The sequence below is a fragment of the Cyprinus carpio genome, chromosome B6, assembly GCF_018340385.1.
Source record: "Cyprinus carpio isolate SPL01 chromosome B6, ASM1834038v1, whole genome shotgun sequence".
NCBI lineage: Eukaryota > Metazoa > Chordata > Actinopteri > Cypriniformes > Cyprinidae > Cyprinus > Cyprinus carpio.
This window is the reverse complement of record NC_056602.1, coordinates 21,967,852-21,990,909: the sequence shown is the minus strand read 5'-3', so window position 1 is coordinate 21,990,909 and position 23,058 is coordinate 21,967,852. Positions and strand designations below refer to the sequence as shown.

Below are 23,058 nucleotides of genomic sequence, written 5' to 3'. Positions count from 1 at the left end.
TGCCACTATATTTATACAACATCACTTCGTTTTTCCTGATGCCTTTTGTCCCAGATGTGGGGTATAAGGTCCCTCTAGCTGCCCCTATGATAAACTTCTTTTACCATTACCATAAAAATAGTTTTAAATATTCACACACACTCACACACACACACATACAGTATTTATTTTTTATTTTATTTTTTAAATAGGACATTTTGTCTTTCTTGTACCCCTTGTAATAATTTTATGTTCTTAGACACAAATAAATTATTCTCACCAAGGCTGCATTTATTTGATCAAAATACATTAAGAAGTAATTTTATAAAATATTACAACTAAATATTGTAAAATTACAAATATAACAAATAACCGTTTTCTACTTTAATATGTTTTACAGTAAAATTTATTTCTGTGATGAATATTCAGCATCATTACTTCAGTCTTCAGTGTCACATGATCATTCAGAAATCATTCTAATATGCTGATTTGGTGCTCAAGAAACTTTATTATTAGCAATGTTGAGATGCTAAATAGTTTTATAAAAACCAAGATACTTTTTTTCAAGATTGATAAAGTTCAAAAGAACAGCATTTACTGTATTTGAAATAAAAATATATTTGTAACATCATAAATGTCTTAACTGTCTAATTTTTTTGTCAATTTAATTTGTCCTTGTAAATAAAAGAATTTAAAAAATTTTAAAAAAGTGAAAAAAAATAATAATAATAATCTTACTAACCCCAAATTTTCTAACAGTTGTGTACATAATATTTCTGAAAAGCATGTTCCCAGATGTTTAGTGTGTAAACGTCTTACATCAGACATTGAGTGCAAACAACTACAAAAACACAGTACAGTTAAACAGTTTGTTTGAATATTTATTGACAGGCTTGCTGTAATGCATCAAACTGTAAACAGAAAAAAAGTTTATTATTAATATTATTAAAACTGTCTGAAACATGGAGAACATACTGAAAAACATGCAAACCACACTAGTTAGTATTTGATCAAATAAACAAGTGGGTTTTAAGAGAACTGTTCTTTGAAATATTCCTATCATGTCAAAAGATTTGTCTAAAAAGCATTTGAGTAATGGAAACTCGGCTCAAAAATATAGCTATTGAACTTCAGTCAAGGATATCTACCAGGTTCCGGGTTCAAACTAACCTGCAGATATTTTAAAACACAGTCCCAAATCGAGGACGCTCCCAGGATGCAGTAAAGAAGCATGCACAAGTCTCTTAAAAGTATCAAAAGTGTGTTTGTGAATGTGGGCCTGCCGCAAAATAGGTTTTTCCCAAAGGGAGGATTGCACTTTTAGGTCCAGCTACCCACTATGGTCACTTGAATCTAAATATCAGACACACTTATACAAATATAGTAAAAAAAAAAAAACATCAAGCCCCCCAGTACACACCCCTCCACTGCAAACTTTAACTCCTTATCTGATAATGCACAAAGTCAATGCAATTACACTAAATACTGTACAGTACATGGTAAGGTACTAGGTTGTATTCAAGTCTATAATGCTTTTGCATTAATGCAGCGGATGAATGCCTTTTTTGATAGCCGAGGCGTGCACCGTACAGGTTTACAGGTGGTCATAGAATTGTGCGCTTTGGTTTTTGTTGTTGTTGTTTGTCGTTGTAGGAATGTCATTAAGGTCTGCAGCTCCTCAACGTCTATAAACCATTATTCGATTCTTTCCCAGCATTTGCTTATTTGCTAGGCTGAGTGATAATGAGGTCTGAGGTCAAGGTGTATAGAGGGCTCATCCACATCTCTACCCATTGCCTCTTTCATGATGCAATCAAAGATGGACCAGCCATCCCCACAGCCTGACCTCCTTGCTTGGGCCTCCTGAATAGCATCTGGAGTTTTAGGAGCCATCCTGACTGAGACAAGGTCTCTTTAGTCCCTGCTTATTCTGATCTGAAATTCCACTCTCTTCTCTTTTCCTTTTTAATCGGCCCACCTAAAAACAGAAATAACATTTTTAAATGCTGAAACTAATAGTGTTTTCAGAGAGGTTAAAACAAGATATCAACTATTAAAAGGAATTGTAGTTTGCCCACAAATTAAAATATTCAAATAATCAAACCTAGATCTAACCTCTAAAATAAAATGCTTAATTTTTCTCAATATTTTAATTTTTTATTGAAGACGACATACTGTAGTTCTGGAATACAGAACATAATTGGTGGAATCACAAAAGTAAATTGTAGCCAGTTTAAAAAATTCAGCATTCTTCTTCGTATATATTGGCTTTAGATCTACTGATTTAAACCCATACGTAAATGTAATTTCCATAAATGAAACAGTGTCGTATAAAGTAAAAACATATGAAACCTATTAGAAATTGAAAAATTTCATATACGTGTGTGTGTTTTAAAAAAAAATGCATATATAAATAAAATATATATTGTTGACTAATATATTGTTAAATACTAAATATATAGCTGCTACATATAGTACCATATAAAAACGCATAATATCCATTTTATTAACATAATTATGTGCACGCGCAAATTTTACTATGGGGATTTTGTTATAAACTTACACATACTTATATATCACCTTATATGTAACATTTATGGCAATATATGTCATGCATTACATTTTCATATAGAAAGAGCTACAGCAAAAAGCGAAGATTCTTTTTTTTTTTTTTTTTTTTACTTAAATTTCAGTTTGTTCCTTGCCCAAACATCATCTTCAGAAGACTTTGAATATAACAAAAAAAGTCATACTGACTTAATTTAATTTGCTTTAATGATGTTTTTTTTTGTCATTTTTCGACAAAATGGTGACAATTACTTTAATTGTATGCAAAATGGCAGTGCCATAACATGAGGCTTAATTTGCATTTTTGAAAAATTTCATATTACTTCAGTTAAACACAAAATACTGCATTTGATTTTATTTGTTAACCTGACTAATACTGTATGTCAAAATGTCAATAAGCTTTAGATTATGTCTGAGCCTCAGCTGTATTAGTGTTTTTGAATGTGGCTACATTTGTTGAGTACAACCAAGGGCATTGTTTATTCAAGTGAGGAATTAAGCACTTCCTAATGCTGCATTCCTGAAACTGCAACAAGTAAATTTGTCAAGAATAAACTTTTCCATCTGGCCAGAGTGATAGTTGGCATACCTTAGCATCGTGTTCAGCAAACCTCTGGAACATGTTTGCATAGATCTTCTTGTCACGCTCATGGTGCTCACGAATCTTGCGCTGACAGACGGCAATCTGGCTACGGGCAGCACGGTTTAAGGAGTTAACTTGCAAAACTTGCTTGAAGTCTATTAGTGCCATGCTGAACTCGTTGCGCAACAGACGTGCTTCACCTCGCCGATATAGAGCTTTCTCATTTTCTGGGTCCAGCTCCATAACCTAGTAATGACAACCAGTAGGACACGGTAAGAAAAAAAATATAAAAAACACATAGATGATATTTTGTTCACTGCTATTTGAGTCTACCTTGTTGCAGTTCTCCACTGTTTGAGAGTACTCGCGCAATCGCAGAAAGCACAGGGCAAGATTTAGATGGGCCACTAATAGGAAGGCCTGGATGGCTTGTTGCTGCTCTTTTCCTACACCACACTCCATCTCTAACCAGTTTACAATCCGCTGATACTGAATTACAGCAAAGTTGTACCGTCCAGCCTGAATGCACAGTATAAAGAAGACTGTCAATTACCTGACTGATGCAAAAACAAGACTGTCAAAACAAATCGTAGCTTCTGAACTCAAATGAAAAACTATAAAATATCCAGTAAAATAAAATTAGTAACATTTATTTGTAGTAAAATTAAATCAGTCATTTTGCATATATGCTATTATTATGTTACTAATAACTAGTTATTAGTTTTATATATTCACTATTACAAAAGCAAAAACAAAATGCAGGATGCTTGCCTACAATAAAATTATAAAGCAACTCAGTAGCCAAGCAACTCTACACCAAAGACAAAAATGGAGGCGAACCTTGAAATACTGCGTCCCTTTTTGTTTGACTAAAACAGCATGTTCCAGTTTCTCTTTAAGGTCCATTTCCCAGGATTCTTTGGCCTGGAGAAACAATGAGGAATTTTTAGATTTTCTCGAGTTTCTGCTGATTCTCTCTATGATCACTAGAGGGCGTACTTTAACTGTATTCTGGGATTTCCAACTCCCTTTTCAAAGACATGAGTTTGAAAACATTTTATCCATATTTTCAAAATTCCACGTGAATGTAACAAAACTGTGTCTCTCTGTGTGTGTGTGTGTGTGTGTGTGTGTGTGTGTGTGAATGTGTGTGTGTGTGTGTATATATATACACACACACACACACACACACACACACATATATATATATATATATATATATATATATATATATATATATACACATACACATATATATATATATACACAGACACACACACACATACACATACACATATCCCTTTATATATATATATACACATACAGGGTGCAATTTGTAGGAGCGGAATGGGGGGATTTCCCCCCTTTTGGTCTATGCATCCCTGCCTCTGCTGAATTATTTTTTATCTCCAGTGGGGATAAAAAAAAATATTCTCCGGTTGATAATACTCCATCCACCACAAACAAAGCATATAAAATACCAAAAATTTTTTTTTTTTTAAACGTCAGCAAGTAAAATACTGCAACATGAAAATACATACAACAATAAAATCAGAAGCAGAACTGTCAGTGCTCCCGCTTTCATGATCCTGGTTCTCATGCCTCTATCCATGCAGGGCTTATATATATATATATATATACACACACAAATACACACACATGGTTACAGTGGGTTCCACAGTTCTAAGATCACACTGAAACCCTGAAAATAGAACAGGATGCCCAGAACTCCCTTTTCAAAGTCATATTTGTTTGAAAACATATTTGACCTGGCTATTTTAACCCTGTTTTTTAAAATTTCATATTAATGATGGAACATCATACAATGGGTTCCAAAGTTCTAAGATCACATTGAAACCCTGAAAACAGGATTTAAAAATAAGCAATTTGTCGATTGCTAATAAAATAAGCTAATTTGATATGGACTACGTGAGCCCCTTTGTACAAAAAGTCAGTTGTTCAATATACTTATAATGCAATATAACTTGTAATGGAAAAATACTGGATGCTATATATAATGGTAATGGATTGTATCAAGTATTATTAGTGGACTTTGATTTCTGGACCCCGCTGTATTCTGAACAACAGAAAGCTATTGGAATGAAGATTTTGGGTCGAAAAATGAAATATCTCACCTTTTCAAAGTCTTTCAGTGTTACTTCATATAGTAGTTCTGCATTTGATCCAATGTCATACTCTTTTTTACCTTCTTTGCCATAACCGTATCTGAAAGCATAACACAGACTGATTAAGATGTGGATAGTTATACATAAAAGGAAAGAATATTTCAGATTATTAGCATTATGGTTGGTTAATGGCTTTATTATATGCAGATAAGGCATGGAAATATTTTATATTAGTTTACGTAAGGCTGAATCTGGGTTGTCAGCAATATTATATTATATTCTAATATATATTCCTTACCAAACATACAGTAAATATAGTCATTATAAAAAGCAAATCTTACTTTGGATTTAGGTATAATAAACAGCATTCCCCTTTTTGGATTTTCTCCATGGCCCTGTCCACTCCTAAAGGAACATCCACGTCCTCTGATTCACCCACTACAAAGGTGACATCTCGAGAATCAAATAAGCGACCTCCACACCACCCCTCCAAGTGTACTGAGGAACAGAAACCAGACAGCATTAATAGTGTATCCAAAAGAGACAGTGGTCATGTTAACACATTATCTATGAATAACAACCACATTCTGAACATTCAGAATTCTCAAGACGTACCATGTACGGTGGACCCTTCATTAGGATTGTAATAGCCTTCGCCTTTGACCTTTATTCTCCTCATGATCCCACCATCTTCTGTAAGCTCCTCCCCTCTGAAGCTCAGCAGCTCAATCTAATTGTGGGAAGCAGAACCATTTGTACTTTTAAAGATAAAACACTTATACCAAAAGAGGCTTTTTGTGTTCTGGGTCTAGTATTTTTATATCACAGAGAAACAAAAATAACAATGTTTCTAACACTTATATGTCCCAGTGGATGATTTTTATTTACTTTTTTCTTTTTGTCATATTAAAGTCACATTAAAACTTTTTAAAATGTCTACAAACTAAGATATTTTCACAATTAATCCATGAACATGTAGGTTAAGTTCTTGATGTTCCTACCTCAAACACAAGTGTGGCATTGGGAGGAACTTTTGGGGGGCTGCCAGCTGAACTGTAGGCATATTCAGGCTTACAGAGCATCAAGCACACCTCTCCTTTCTGCATGGAACATATGCCAATGTCCCACGCCTTGATGACCTGACCTGTGTGTATCAACCAGACAGTACTCCATCACTCCAATGCTTCAATACTCAAAGTAAACAAAAGTATAAAAATACTATATATATATATATATATATATATATATATATATATATTATTCTAAAAGTATATAAATATTATCCATTTATATACAAATAATTACTTACTATAAATAAACAGTCTTATTAATAAAAATGTATAACCCACAGGTACTCAAAAATATTTATATTTTAAATAATAAACAAAAAATAGTTTGTGGCTCATTTTCATACTTAACAATTTGTGTTAATACCCTTTAAGATTAAATACAAATAGTTTCGGTGAGAATGAAACAGCAGATAATAAGGGAGGCACCATATGTCTAAACAACACCAGCAATTGCACCCCTTTTTAAATGCAGCCACAAATGTCATTAAAACAGGAATTTCAGCCTTGGTCTTTAGTGAGAATTGTACAATGAAATTAGCAGGATGTATAATCATTCCATTTAACAGACACTTTTTATAGAGTAGCATCCTAAATGTCAGTATAATATAAACTATTTGCATGTGCAGTTCAAAAAAAAAACATTGTTAAGATTTTTTGTTTTATTCTTTTTTGTTATTATTATGTGATCTATTACATTTCTGTTTTATTCTTTTTAAATAAACTTCTGTCATCTATTACATAACTTTCATTTCAATTAAACTGAATTTTATTAGAAGTGAATTTCAAGAGCAAAATAAAAGCTTAATGTATTTGTGTTGGGACTACATAACTTATATTAAAGTTTATTTTTTTAATAATAATAAAGTTTAGTAGTAGTAGTAGAAGTAGTAATAGTAGTAGTGATGATAATAATAATAATAAATAAAAAGTTTATTATTATTAATTTAAAGTTTCCTTGATAAAACTTGATAGGGATGTATGGGACTGGACGGGTAAATGGTAAATGAAGTGTTTTTGGGATGAAAAAATGTTTCATGTCTTTTAATGTTGTTATTTAGAAAAGTTTCTCTTATGTGGAGAGGTGTGGAGTTCTACTTAGAATGTGGATGGTTACATGAAGAGTATGATGCATGTTGCTTCACTGAAAAAGCAATTACTGCACTCTTGCTAGCTAGCAGTTAACCACAAGAGAGTTCATGTGACTAATGTCTTATTTTATTATGGTATACTCAGTTCAGTTTGGTTTTCTACTAAACAAGTTATTTGAGTAGAGTTGGGAGTTTAATTTAAGGTTAAGCAAATCCATCAAAACCCCAGTGTGTGGAACCACTGTCCACAACTGAATCTAGCTGAGCCAAATAATCACACATTGCAAAGTGGGCCATGTTATGATTAATGAATGTGAAAAGTTTGTATATAATAATGTATATAATAGCATAGCACATAAAATTATTTTTCTGCTTGTCCCTTTGTCACACTGGATTTCTTTCAGCAAAGGCCCTCTTTCAACATAGAATTTGTTTCAATAACAACACTTTAAATTTGTAAAATGATCAAATTTAGTCTAAAAAATAAATCTATGAAATCTATTACCTTTTCCCACATTGAAAACAAAAGGCTCTTTGCGGTCTACACTGGAGTCAAACTTCTTGCCATTTAGGAGTCTGCCAGTGTAGTGGACGCACACCCTGTCCCCAATCATCGGCTTTTCCCCTTCCACACCATGCTGTTTCACAATCTTTAGAGACGCAGGGGAGAAAAATTAACAATCCATCCTTACACAACCTCATACTTAACGGCAGATCATTCTGAATGTGAAAAAAAATGCACTGATTTAAGTCAAGTTTTCACTAACTCTCACAAGTCCACTTCAGTAAAGCACTATGCTCCTTGAATCAACAGCACAAGTGGATGTAAAATGTATAAGCAAATTATGGAAACTTTTGAAATAGTATCACTTTAGCAGACAAATCAAATTATAGTGGAAGTCTAAAGTCCCTTTTTCATTCAAACCTGCAAATAAGCAACAAGCTAGTTTTTAAGTGACACAGTGTTCTTTGGAACATTCCAATGACATCCTGTTGTTGTTTTTTTCAATTAAACTTTAATTTTAAAATGTATTTAAAAATTCAGTTAAACTTTATTTTTAATTAACAATTTATTTTTAGGGGAAAAAATTATTCAGTTAGAAAATAGAATTATAAAAGAGAAGAACTTTCACTAGTGGTTGCAGATTTTTGGACCCACTGTATCATTCATGACTACAGGAAAAATACAGAATTTGTAAACAGCTGTATAGAGTTATAGTATAGAGTTACTAATGACTGGATTACCTTACATACTCCACGGTCACCGTTTGGAGTGACATCAGTGCCTTGGGAGGTAAAGACTTCAGTTGGGCACTGGTTAGTGGAAAAGATATCCTCTAAAGATGACATCTCACCACTCATACATACCCGTGTTCCCTTAGTGGAAAAGATATTCTTTAAAAATTTAGTCTATTTACTTTTAAATTTTAGTGTTTTATTAAAAACATAAATGTGTTTTTTTGTGTGTGTGTGTGTGTGTGTGTGTGTGTGTGTGTGTGTGTGTGTGTGTGTGTGTGTGTGTGTGTGTGTGTTTAGAAGCAGATGCATGTTGAGTTTTGGGGTATTTTTATTTAAATGTACAAGCTTGTGAACGTGTGCGGCGGAACACTATGTTCCTTTTATTCAGAGTTCCTGGCACAAATTCAGATTCTAGAGAAGGATGTCTTGTGAGATTTATGTCAGTAAACCTAGTAAAAAGACACAGGAACAAAACAGAACAGAGAAGGGAAGGGAACATTCAGTCCAGTCCACTTTACTTTAAGCGGTGAGATACTACAATCACTCAAGGCTCTCAATCAAAGACATTCATTTTTATCTACACACATTCTGAAGGTTACAGGAAGCAAATCAATTTCAAGGAAAGTTCAATTAATGCATAAGAATAGATATAGCAGCACATACCTAAATAAAGACAACAATAAAAAAAAAGTCTATGTGTGCTCTGTGCCAAACTGATCAATAAATAACTAACATCTTTTAGCACTGAAAGTATAATATATTCATTAATACAAATATTCACCTCACTGCATATCAATTTAAGGCTTATGTCTTGGAATGGGAATATAGCAAATTAACAGTCCAGGCTATTTGACTCGCAGAAGACACATCTACAAAAATAGTCTGCTACCATCCTGGCTGCAACATCAATGCTGTGGAAACGTATCATTCTTTGAGCACGATTTATTCTGAAAACCCAAGATGAAGGAGGTGGATGTACAGTACGCAAGTCAAAAAGAGTCACAGATACAACTACAACACCAGAAACCCTCATCACTGTAAAGGACGGAGAAATAATAGCATACAAATTTTATGTTAAATATCTTAGTGTACAAGAAGTAAAAACTTCTCTGGTTTTGTTGGCATGATTTTTTCCATTTTAAATGTTAACAAATGTAACTAAATTCTGACCCTGGGCTAAGTAAATTAATCACCTGAAACCTTTTTAACAGCTGAGTGCTTCTAAAAGTTTTCTCGGAATCAAGTGTTATGAAGTTCCTCTAATAGATGTTCCTTAAAACGCAGCCATAAGATGAAACGATGGTGAAGGCTCACATAAAAACCCTGCATTTGGTGTGTACTTCACCACTTCTTGCATTTAATAACGTAAATTGTTCTCGTTTTTTACTCATTTTATTCAAGGACCACTCATCTGATAACTCATCTGTCTATATCTCAACTTGTACTGGTCTGTTCCACTACCAACCAGTCTGTCTTTGTCTGTTTGTCTACCTGTGTTTGTCTTAATGCCAACTTATCTATTCATGCTTTCCCAGCCAACTGTCCCTAAGTCTTTCTCTCCATTGATCGGCTCGTTTAAAGGTGGTGTGACTTTTCTAAGCCCTAACTGGAGCTCCATCTCAGATGTCCGCAGTGTGGTGAGATTGCAACAGGCATTCCTGTAACAAAGATGTGCGTTCAGAGACAGTTGACTCATTCCATCCTCGAACATACCGTCCGCAGTTAAACACAACATGTACTCATACAGATTCCGAGTTAATCACGCTGTTAGACACCCAGTCTCTTTCTGTATTAATGACATACAAGGTGTCCAAAACATCAAAATTAAATTATCTGTGGACAATGATGGTTTTGCAACTCTTAAAAACATCTCTCACACAGAAATCAAGGGTGTGACCACGTAAACGGTGAAGGACATATGCATCTGACACCAATAACCAGCTAAGGGAAATATAATTTCAATGGATGATAGTTAAATTATAATATTTGATCCTCCCAGACCTGAATATATGGTTGCACACTAAAAAGGATTTTCTGAGCTTGTAAAAGACACAAGGATCCACTTGTAATTTACATTAAAATGTGAAAAATAATCTAAACAGATTTGAGAAAAACAGAAAGCCAGTCAGTGTAACCAACTGAGCGGCATCTGGCCAGTGGTATAACGGTTAGTCGGGGTCATGGAATGACATAATTTACAAATCAAGAAAGACTGAATTCCCAGCACATCTCAAACTAAAAATAAAAAAGGCAAAGGCAGAAAACACATTTTCAACCCACAAACATATCTCAATTCTACATTATAAACACCAAGAACATCTGTCTGTAAGACTGTCCTTAAGATGGATTAATGAGAAAGAGAGTCTGGGAAATCGTAAGCAAAAGTGTGTATACAATATAAAGGATTATAAAATGTAAAATAGTCATGTAAATGAATACAAATTCAAGGAATTCTCTACCATCATAATTGAAAGGGGTGCTTCACGTCCTCTCAGTTTTCTACAATCTTCCATACATCTCAGACGCAACAACAGGCTATGAAACCCATAGCAACATGCAAATAAGATTACAGCTACAGTTTTCTTTCCAACATTAGTATTTATTATTTTATTTTAATTAAAATATAAGGCCGCATTTTGAACAAGTGGCTTATTATTTGTGGAGAACAAGCAAGATAACTGTTAAATGACGTGTCTAATTCAATTGAGCGCGCTATTTTACTTGATTTTGTAGGTAAAGCATAACACCGTGCGAAAACAGGCTTTTCTCTTTACTAGTGAACAAAGCTGTTTTAGATATAAAATGTAGATTAAGTGATGGGTAAAGAATAAAAAACCAGGCATGAAATAAAGACTTACAATATTTCCCTTTTGTTGCTCGTTCCTCTCATGTGTTTGACCATATATCCGTCCGTATGCAACTTCAGTTTGTCTTACCGGCGAATACAACCTGTGCCTAGCGGCTTAAAGTGGAATGAGCCCGCCCTCTCCGCGCGAGAGTACTAGATGTTCTACCGGCAGTATTTTACACTTCTCCACACTAATAACCATCCACACGATACACGATACTCTACGAGACATTCGGACGGGGAAAATGAAATGAGACTAAAGGAGGAGGAGTAAACGCGGGGGAGGGAAGTGTAGTGTAAAAATTAAGGGCAGGCCTTGGAAACTGTCCACAAAGTAACACAATGTTCCGGCTGTACTGTAGCTCGCGCTGATGAGAACACAGTGTCCTAGTAGACACCCTGACCTGTAACCCGTTGTGTGCTGACTGAACAACTCAAGCTGGGAACAGCATGTACAACCACACAGTCAGACCACAGCGATTCGCGGAAAAAACAACACGACTAAAGTATGTTTAAAAAACGTGGACGTTTAAAATGATAGAACGCATTACATTCTTAAAAAATATAAAAATAAAAATAAAAATCCGGTTGCGGTAAAAGTTGACAGCTGAAAGAAATTTACAGTTGACGTTTGGATAGTATTTTTGGATTGCATAACCACCATAATAAAACAGGTGATGAAATGAAGATAATTTAATGTTCATCAAAATGATTTTCATTTATCATGCCTATGCACTACACAAAACACCATCAGGTTAGGCTAATAATAAAATAAGCCTAAACATTAATGAAATGACATAAATGTGATATAAATAGGCTATACATAGCCTATATACAGTATAACGGGTTACACTAATCAGTGGAAAATTTACTATTTCAATAAAATATTATTAAATGTAAAGTCTGCAAGGACCTCTGGCAACGTTGTTACTGTAATTTTGACAAAACTTTACTGTAAATGTTACTGTTTTGTAGCTCCCATTCATTGTTAATGCATATTTTCACCATAAATCACATACTGGTACTTTTTGCTTCAGTAATTTATATATAGCCTAGTATTTTACAGTAAAATTACATTTATTGGGCCTCGTTCATGAAACACGAGCAGAACGAATTTTTGTGTAAGTCGTTCGTAAAGCTGTTCTGACATAAACTTTCGAATTCATGAAAATGTTTGTATTTTCTAAATGTTAGTGAAAGAAATGTACACCTGCTCCCTAACACATGCAAATGGTGCGTAAAACGTTCTGTGTTCTTTTTGGCAAACTGGTGACACTGAATTTTGATGCATAATATTCATATGTCATAATAATTACAAGTACATTTGCCTTTGGCCTCTTTTTTTTATTATTATTTTTTTTTTTTATCTCTCTCTCGAGTTGATAACTGTAAAACGCAGTGCTCGTCACTGTCACTATTCTGCTTGTACAACGACTACCTACAACAATAAAGAATTCAATATTACTGGTTACTGCTTTTTTATATTTAGTACAATTCTTTAAAATTAGATATTAATACGTTATCGCAGTGGATAGCCTATTCCAAATTATAGCAACTAGAGCGTCTCAGCTGGAAAAACGCATTTTTTCAGATGGCTAAAAACTCTTTGGTGGACACACGTTATTCAATATTTATTGTTAGGCCTATTAGTCGTATTTGCATTTATGCACTTTACTGGAGCCAAACCTGAGAAAGTAGATCAGAATATTCCACTGTGGTCCTGGACACGCATTTTGAGTAGCTGTAATTTATAGGCGGGGATTATGCTAATTGTGAATGAGCGTGCACAAGCGCCCTATTACCAGTGATTGGAATTCATTAACATACACGTTTATGTTAATGAAAGCTCTTTCTGATTCTGAGTCTGTTTTACACGCAAATTACTCAGACTTTACTCATATATTTATGAATGTTTCATGAATGAGGCCCATTGTCGGTTAAATCCATTTTTTTATTATTATTGTAAGGTAACTTACAGTTAACAGGTTTTACTGTTTTCTGTTTAAGATGATACATAGTCTATTCTGTGTTAGAAGTATGTAGACATTTAAAGCTAAGCAGCATCTTCAATGTATTATGTTTTAAAGATTTAATTTATACACAGAATAATTCCATGTCAAATGATGTTGAAATCAAATCCAGCCTTTCAAGTTAGCATGCCAAATATTGAACAACATCAGCACTGGCAACATGTTACCTGCCTCAAAAGCAAGACTGGAACTGTTACAAAATGTTCCCGACTCATTCAATAGAGCAACAAAGGTGCCAGCAGGAACACATTAGGTGGCATGCATGATTGTCTGGATTTACAGGGATTGATTTCCCTTTTCAAGCCTGATTTTTTTCAGATGATAATTTCAGATGGATAGTTAATCCAGGAACATGATGAGCTCTGCGGTTAAAGTTATTAAAGATTCTGTGCAGACTCAGTATATATCAAAGATATATGATCACCCAGTGAAATGCTAGTTCGTTTCTTTGATTGATTTGTAATTTTGATATACATTTGAGAATACACAAATTTTCAAATGTGCCCAAAATTTAATTAATTTAACTTATATTTATTTAATATGATGTCAACAGGCCTGCAGCTTATCCAGGCAGGAAACTGAAGTACTCAAGCATGGAAGAGAGTAGAACAAAACGCTGTCTCAGTTTGGTATCTTAGCAGCAGGGATCTGCGACAGAGCTTACTTATAATGTGAAACTACTCAGTGCGGACGGCACAAGCAAACAAGTGCAGGGCATTCAAGGATAAGGATTCAGACTGATATGTCACTGCCAACAAGGTCCAAGTGGGGACATTCCATGTAAACTTGTTTGACCTTTCTCCTGTTCGTGTTCTGATATATTATGTATATGATCTAGACCAAAATCACTCTGTCCATTTTATTCATCATCAATATTTTGTTGTTTTGTTTGTTTTTGTTTTTTTACAATTCTGATGTAAAAATTAAATGTAGAAAAATAAACACCCTTGTGGTTATGTTTTTAATTTACAGACATCTGTTGTAAAAGAAATAATAATTTTCTTTACTAAAGGATTAGTGGTGATGACATTCAGAATATGATATTCTTCTGTCAAATGGTGAACAGGCCATTATTCTGTGTGGTTTCATTTACATAAAAGGAACTTATACTCTTTTAAATGAACATAGTTTGTACATTTATTAATCTAGACTTTTTTCAGTATTGATCATAAACAGTTGCTTGAATAAAATGCATATCGATTACTGGAACCATCATCAGATAGTTATAAAGTACTTTAATAAATGTGCCTAATTAATGTTCTAAAGTAATATTTTTGGTTAAGGTTTAGATCTATCAAGAACATCTGTGGCTTGTGGTTTATTAACCACTGAAGTTTGACTCATCTCTCAATTTGTAAAAAAAAATGGATGTACAGATCAATTGATTAATAGTAATATACCACCGCGGCCTGTCACTTGATTCCTAGTATCTTTGCAATAACCAGATTTTAATTTTTAGCAATATATTCTTCCTAATTTGCATAGTGTAAATCCTGTTAGTATGTGAGATGTAAATTAGTTACTAAATAATTAGCGTGTCCAATCATCAAAAAATGGAAATGGTATGCTGTAATATCAGAGACCACAATTTAATTATGTGTCAGTATGTCAAAAATATGTATACAGTTTTCTACATATACGTACACATGTATATATAATGCACTTATATGCACTTTTCCATCGTCTGCAGAGCACATAGTTTTAGAAATATTTCAAAAAGCCTATGTCAAGTAACAGGTTTTAGAATACTGGTTTCAGTTCACTTCTATTAACATCTGGTGTATTCTAGGGCTTTACATGGTTTAAGTTAACCACGTTTTAGTTAATTGAACAAAATTTTGTCATAGTATTTATACTTCAACATAAGTACTATTTCTCTGTACTTTTCACACCCCTTCCTGAAAGGACATACTGATTATTTGTTACAGCACAGTGATTCACCCACCATTAACAGATGTTTAGAGAGCATATGAATAATCTGTTTGGTGATGCAAAACTCTCAAAGGCTCCAAAGATGTTTAGCAAATATAGAAATAAAAGCAAACTTCAGTGGTCAGTTTGTTCACATTTTTTCTATTTTGTCATATAATCTACATCTAGATGACCGTCCATATCACACAAGGTTCTATATTCATTTTCATCTTCCTGTTTCATAAGCATAAGAAGCATTTATGGGTCCACAGTCTATGCATGGTATCCAAATTTAACATTAAAAAACATATTTTCAGAGAGGACATGAGGATTGTGGATGGAAACGACTGTAAGGAATAACATGCAATAAGGAGTGATTATAGGAGTATCACCTTGTCGCCAAATAATGTCGATTTTTTTTTTGGGTTACAGTCAAGAGAAAAATCCTGCTCGCTTTTCCACTGGTTTCTCAGATCAATAGGTCCGCGCGTCAAGAACTAAATGTTCTAGTTCACAGTGGAACGTGCGGTAGAGGCTCTGTTGACTCATCGGCGCAACGGAGGTAAGAAGTGGTACTGAACTTGACAAACCTGGTCTTGCACACACGCGTCGTCTGTTTTTAGCATGCTGCTTAAGAACATTTAATACAAACGTCTTTGAAGTGGAATTAGCATGGCATGTGTCAGTGTCTTTATTTGCCTGAATGCGCGGACCTGCTTTTTGGCATAGGACAAAGCGAGAGGTAATAACCTTCTATGTACCAGCATCCTAAGGAAAGAACCACATTTATTTATGTCGCCAATAACAGGCAATTGTAGGCTAGAACTAATAAATGTGATGTGAGTCATTAAGAGTGTGGGTAATAAAGAACTGAAGAAAAAAACGGATTTTCCTATCCCAACGAAAGTAGTTTCAATTGGTAAAAGAATTTACATTTATTTTTATTTTCATTTTTACTTTGATTATATATATATTAAATTATGCATCTTTTGACGTTGTCATAACAATGTATCTTGTCTTCTTAGTGCGAGTCTTATAGGTGAATATACAGCCAGAGGAGTTCAGGAGGTAAAAATCCTATTAATTTTCTCCATAAACTAACAGCTTTTTAATTAAACCACATAAACAGACCTACCATATGCTGGGAGATTGTTTAGCGTTGATATATTTTCTGTAGAAGGCACAAATATGAATTCAACTTTATTTTAAAAATGTTTATTTGTCTAATTCCCAGTACAGAACTGTACAACCCTATTGCCTAATCCAGAAAAACAACCCTAAATCAGATATTTTTTTGCTACTGTTGAATTCTAAATGTAAGTAGTGGCAAAAGAGCTAAACAGTAACCACCCACTCCCGTAAAGCATTGCAAACTGTCAAATTACTCAGACTGCCTTCTATTACAAAAATAATAATAACGTGAAAAAAGATGTTATTTGACATTTTAGATAACATTTATCATGATTAATATTAGTGGTGTCCAGAGCTTTAAAATAAAATACAGTTGTTTTACGCTTTTAATGAAATTATCATTCAATTTGACCAGTTCAGTCTAGAAATGAGTCAAAACGAGCTGATATTGCTTTTGGTTCATTTGTCACAAAGGAAATGGAAGGCCAAGTCCACGCATTGCATTGTGGGATACAGTATTCTGCACAGTGTGCTCTGTTGTATTGCATATTTTGGTAAATAAGTAGGACATCTTTGTAAGATTTCAGTTTTTTTTTTAAATGTTTTTAAAATAGGTTTATTATGCATAGCAAAGCTGCATTTATTTGATCCAAAATTCAGTAAAACAGTATTATTGTGAAGTATTATTACAATTTAAAAGAATCGTTTTCTGTTTAATATATTTTAAATAATCTAAAACTGAAGACTGAAGTAATAGCTGCTAAAAATTCAGTTAAAATAAAATAAAATGGAAAACAGTTGTTTTAAAAGTGTAAAAATTCACAATATTACTGTTTTACTTTATTTTTTATAAATTAAATGCAGACTTGGTGAGCATAAGAGTCATATTTCAAAACATGAAAATCTTAATTATTACAAAATTTTGACCGGTAATGTAAGTATGCTATTCCAAGATAGATTGCAACCTCCATCTAAAAAAAACCTATCCTCCAAAGATAGGTCAGAAAACCCAAACCAAATAACTGTCTGGCAGAAAGCACCTCAAAGTCATCTGACTGGATAAGCAATAGCTTTAGACGGTCATATTGTTTTTTACAGAGAACATCTCAGGACACCTTTTTCAGTGATCTGTCAGGTAGTAGGGACATTTGCAGCATGCTAAACAATCTCTTACATCGTTTTAATGGGAAAAATATTTCCAGGAACCAAGACCAAACAAGTTGACACTTGCTGTTTTGCACTATAGGCTAAATACAATATGTATATTTTCACTTTTTTATATAAGCAAATCAGATGAGATAAATCACAATTCAGTCAAAATTGTGAATGGTCTATCAATGTAAGTCAATGTGAGATTTTTGAAATGTAATCTTATATCTGTTCAAATGTTTTCACAAAGATTTATAAAAGGTATCCTGATTTATCATCTACAACGCTTGTTTCAGAAGGATAACATTTAACAGATATTAGAAAGTAAAGTTCTTGTGATTATATGTTATGTCTTGTTTGAGTGACACTAAAATGTATAATATCATCTAATTGATGTATGATCTTTGCAGTATTTGTATTAAAATATACTTTCTGTTAAGTTCATGTAATTTTGTATCAGTTTCATTTCATTGTGTGCGAGTCTAAGTAACTTATCAAAATTTTGATAATGCCACACAAACCACAAAACATGTGTGTGTGTGTGTGTGTGTGTGTGTGTGTGTGTGTGTGTGTGTGTGTGTGTGTGTGTGTGTGTGTGTGTGTGTGTGTGTGTGTGCGCTTAAGAGCGTATGTATATCTTGCCTTTATGGAGAGTGAGAGGGCGGGTTCATGAGAGGCTAACCAGTCATCAGGAAGCAAAGCAGAACAGAATGTGCAGTACTAATCTGGGCGGAAAAAAACATTCTGTGCCATGTGTGGTAACACAAATTCACATTGTCTTGCATACAAATAGCCTACACATGGAACATAAGAATGAGGAAAATATATTGGTTTCTCGAAGGGATGCTGTTTTTGTTTAGACTTTACATAGAAAACCGCAATTAACACAAAAGACAAAGTTGGAGTATGATACGGGTGATGAAGATGTAAACATACTGACCTGCCCAGTCAGACAAAAATAAAGCCAGTCAGCGTAATGCTCTTTATTTGAATACAAGGTGTGTTACATAACACTGGTGTTTGCTTAATCCAAAACAAGGGCTGAACTATTGCCCCCAAGATTTAGCCTAAATGAGTTGTTGAAGCTCTGTCACCTCTATGAACCCTTATTTTGCTAATCAAAGAGGTTATAATATTTGTTGCACATATTAGCCTACATCTTACATCACCAAACCTAACATAGGCCTACAAAATAACAATAATAATTTACTTTAAAAAAAAATTATGCATTTATATTTTATTCTATTTTTTAGCGTTTCCAAAATAATATGTGATGATTTTGATCAAAAACATTGTACGTGTAAAATATTCTACAAAAATATAAAAATACTAAGTAGTAGGCCTATAGCCTACATTGCTATATATGTTGTGTTATGATATACAAATATATAATTATTTTGTTAATGTATGCTAAGGATTCTATGAAGTAGACCTGAGATAGAAGGGAAAGTACATTCATTACACAAGGAACGAAAAGGTAAGGTGTGTTATTTATAACTGTGCTGAACCTATTGGTCAAATTTCATCGTTTAGACACTTAGCTGTAAACAATTAAAATATTTGCAGCCTTTAAATATCGTTGTCTTAGGTGTGTTTCAGAGCAGAAATGTAGCGCCCCTCCAATGTTTTTAGGCGTGAGAGATTTTCTTTCGACGTCCGTGTTGTTGATGATAACCGGAAGTGCTTTACATTTAGATTTGCTAGCGCGGTAGCATCGCGGTGAAATGCACCAGAAGTTGGTTTGCTATCCTCCATAAAACGTTATTAGAAGAAGAAGAAGCGGTACGAAAAATTAATATGTTATTTAATAACTGTATAATGTGCATGTAGCTTATAAGGAAGTCGAATTTGCTTATTTAGATCAGTTTGATGTGTTTGTTCTTGCGTGGTTGACTTGTGTAGGCCTGTGAACGCTTAGGTTAGCATGTTAGCTTGGTACATACATTGTTAGTGTGCAACAAATCTGTTCGTATTACGTAAAATTAGACTTTAAATGGTAAAACATTGGTGTACTATAAATAGGTTTACTGTCGTTCGTATGTTTGTATTTTTCTTATAAAGCTGCTTTTAATGAGTGTTATAAATCCTTTGAGTAATCCAGTGTTGCATACTAGTGTTTTCATTGTTTCCAAAGTCAATTTTCAGCCTCTTTAGTAACAGTTTTGATCAGTAACGTTATGTATCGCAGCTTTTAAACGTAACTCGACGGACAAAATAGGCTTCTGTCATCCAGTTTAATTGCTTATTCATAGTCTCTGTGCTTATGTTTAATTACTTGCAGCTTTTTAGGTGTGCAGCTGATTGGTGAAGATATGGCAGGTGAGTCTTTATTCCATTCTTTTAACATCCATTCCAGCTATGATCCATTCTAGTGTGCTAAAAGAGTTGGGATAAACATACAAAATACAGAGTGATGATAATACTTGAAACTAAACTGTTTTTTCCCTTACAGACCCTTCCCTGAGCCGGGACTGCCCACTGGATTGTAAGGTCTATGTTGGCAATTTGGGCAACAGTGGTAATAAAACTGAGCTGGAGAGAGCATTTGGCTATTATGGTCCCCTGAGGAGCGTATGGGTGGCAAGAAATCCCCCCGGCTTTGCTTTTGTGGAGTTTGAGGACCCCAGAGATGCAGCCGATGCTGTGAGGGAGCTTGACGGAAGGTAAGAGCATCTATTTAAATTTAGTCCTCTGGAACAGCCATTGTCCTGCAGATTAGATTATCCTGATTAAGCAAATAATTGCATCTTGTGGTTTTGATGGAAACTATCCAAAACTGCACATAGTTGTGTCAGGGTTATTATTTGTAAACTAAGATCGTAAATTGTTTAATCGAAATAGTAAAATAAAACTTATTTTATTTCAGCTAGTTGCCAAGGCAACTTTTTATCCATTTTAGTGTCTTAGAAGAGATTGGGTAGACATACAACACCTAATAATACAGAACAATGCTAATATTACTTAAAATAAAATGAAAATGAACTTAAATACAATGAAATAAACTTATTTCAGCTAATTTTTTTAGTTTTGTTTAAACAACATTTCTCATTTTGTTGTTTTATTTTGCTGTTTGTTAATTTGTCTACTTTGTGGTTGTACCGTATGCTCTAAAAATGTGACATGCTCTTTCTGTAAACTATTCTTATAACCCCATGTTTGTTTGTTTCAGAACACTGTGTGGTTGTCGAGTGCGAGTTGAAATGTCTAGTGGTGAAAAACGGTCAAGGTATCGAGGACCACCCCCTTCATGGAATCGCCGCCCACGTGATGATCATAGAGGGCGCAGCCCACCCCCTAGACGCCGGTATGGTTTCTTTTTCTGCTCTCAAAGGAGACTAGATGTCTAAAAAACCCTTTCACTGCAATCTTAGTTATGGGCAGAGTGATGAGCCTAGGTGTGGAGACTGACAAAACCAGCATCTTTTCATAAATTCGGCCAAGCTGTTTGAAACCTTCCCTGTGCTCTCCTTGCACTAATCAGTTTTCAGCCTTCGGATTGGTCAACCAACAATGAGTGCATTGAGTTTTTTTCTCAGGGATATTCATTAACTTGAATTGTAGTTAAGGATTTCCAAAGAATCTTCTCATTGTTTGGGTTTTATGTCATTTTTCTATTTATATTAATGAAGCTGACCACCCCACCCCCCCTTTCAGAGACATCACCAAGCCTCTACTCATCTACCTCTGAGTCAGTCAACTAGCCCTCTTTCAGCTTCATGTGACCAGCGTACACCAATCAGCTCACATGATCCAAGCATGGCCACCAGCCCATTGGTTCCTGAGCATGCCTCTATCAGGCTCCTTCACCTCCTCCAACGTTAACCTGATCGGCAAATCCAGCCACGCCACACTTACAACCAGACAACGGGTCTTATGCCCCTCCCAAAATGTCTACATGACAACATATCCTCAGCAGTCCTCATCTAACTGACATCTTCAGCCACCTACTGTATAGCTGTTTAACATCTAGCAACCATCTGGCAAAATCTCCCCGCAAATTACACCCTCCTGACCAGCACTCAGCTTCACTGCATCATAAATAGCTTGTTGAAAACAAAATAGTAAGTTAATGCCTTTTCCTCCCGCTTAATGACACTGAATTTTGTTTATTTGGTGGTTTTGAGATATAACCTTTTTCGTGATGTTAATAAGTATAAGACGATATCCAAAAAGTGACTTTTTTTTCCCAAAACAATACATTTACATCCCTTTAGTAGTTTTCATACTGAAACTTTTTTGATCTATGCCCAAAGATTTGTCAAATGAATCTGGAGCAGGCACTTCTTACAGATAGCTGTTTTGAAAATCTTGACCCATATTGGGTTTCATAAGACCTTCATTGAAGGCCAGTTGGCATCTACTCCAAAACAATGACTATTTCATGATGCTTCATGCATCATGAATATCTTTTTGGCCATATTGACCCCTGACTTGTCAGTTTTTTTTTTTTTTTTTTTGCATCTGCATATAGGTCTCCTAGGAGGCGGAGCTTTAGTCGAAGTCGGAGCAGGTGAGTTGCTTAAATGTTTTTATAACCCTTCTGCAACTAATGTCAACTCCATAACCGCATTTCCATTTTTATTCATGGTTGTTCTTATGAATATAAACTGTAACTTTGCCTCTCATCTTAGAGCTCCTTAGTAATGAGGTAGCTATAACATTCATACATGTTTACTTGGCTTTTAAAGGTCCCTTTCCAGAGAGAAGAGAAGAGAGAGGTCTTTGTCCCGCGATAGAAACTATAAACCTTCAAGGTCTTTCTCAAGATCACGCAGGTGGGTTTACACTTGTGAGGAGTTGTGTAATGGCACAGTTGGAGTATTTGGTTGTGCTCATGGAATTTGTCGTATTTCTTTTCAGTCGTTCACGTTCCAATGGTCGGAAGTGAGAAATGTTCCAGGCCAGCCTTGTCAGAGAAATCATGTCTGTGCGCTCCAACAGACTAGGATGATTGGAAACCAATGATTGTTTTTTTTTTTTTTTTAAATGTATCTTCTCCATGGTGTTCTGAGTATCCTTTTTTACTTAAGATATATGTGCTTAATGGGTAGCAATGATTTCATCCTGCCTAAATGCCTGAATGTAATTTTATGCTGTTTGGGCAGTAAAAAAGTTCTGATTAGAATAACTCATGTCGAACTTAGATGGTCAATTGAAACCGATTTTGTATGCTTTTTTGTTTGTACTTCCATTAAAAGAAGTTCCTTATGAATTCACTGTTATGAATGACTTTTCTCTATATTTCACACTGATTAGTTGTTCAAATGTTACTTGCATTAAAAAGTTTAAAATTTTTACTGTAAGGTTCAATTCATTCTCATATGTCTTGATCATAA

General features: G+C 34.4%; 2 protein-coding genes across 2 annotated transcripts; one reads left to right on the top strand and one right to left on the bottom strand.

The window, feature by feature from the left end:
* Positions 1-844: 844 nt before the first annotated feature.
* fkbp5 (FKBP prolyl isomerase 5) lies at positions 845-11,770 on the bottom strand. Its single transcript, XM_042726288.1, has 11 exons — positions 11,512-11,770; positions 8,660-8,792; positions 7,920-8,064; positions 6,258-6,400; positions 5,872-5,986; positions 5,598-5,754; positions 5,266-5,356; positions 3,971-4,054; positions 3,464-3,649; positions 3,137-3,376; positions 845-1,957 (listed from the first exon to the last, which is right to left on the bottom strand). Exons 1-11 carry the CDS (start codon positions 11,553-11,555, stop codon positions 1,862-1,864), a joined length of 1,434 nt encoding a protein of 477 aa, XP_042582222.1. The 5' UTR covers positions 11,556-11,770; the 3' UTR covers positions 845-1,861.
* A 7,250-nt stretch (positions 11,771-19,020) lies between these two features.
* Positions 19,021-22,934, top strand: LOC109058906 (serine/arginine-rich splicing factor 3-like). The gene is made up of 7 exons (XM_019076105.2): positions 19,021-19,504; positions 20,004-20,041; positions 20,175-20,385; positions 20,892-21,026; positions 22,194-22,232; positions 22,411-22,497; positions 22,583-22,934. Exons 2-7 carry the CDS (start codon positions 20,035-20,037, stop codon positions 22,608-22,610), a joined length of 507 nt encoding a protein of 168 aa, XP_018931650.1. The 5' UTR covers positions 19,021-19,504; positions 20,004-20,034; the 3' UTR covers positions 22,611-22,934.
* The last annotated feature ends 124 nt before the right edge of the window (positions 22,935-23,058 follow it).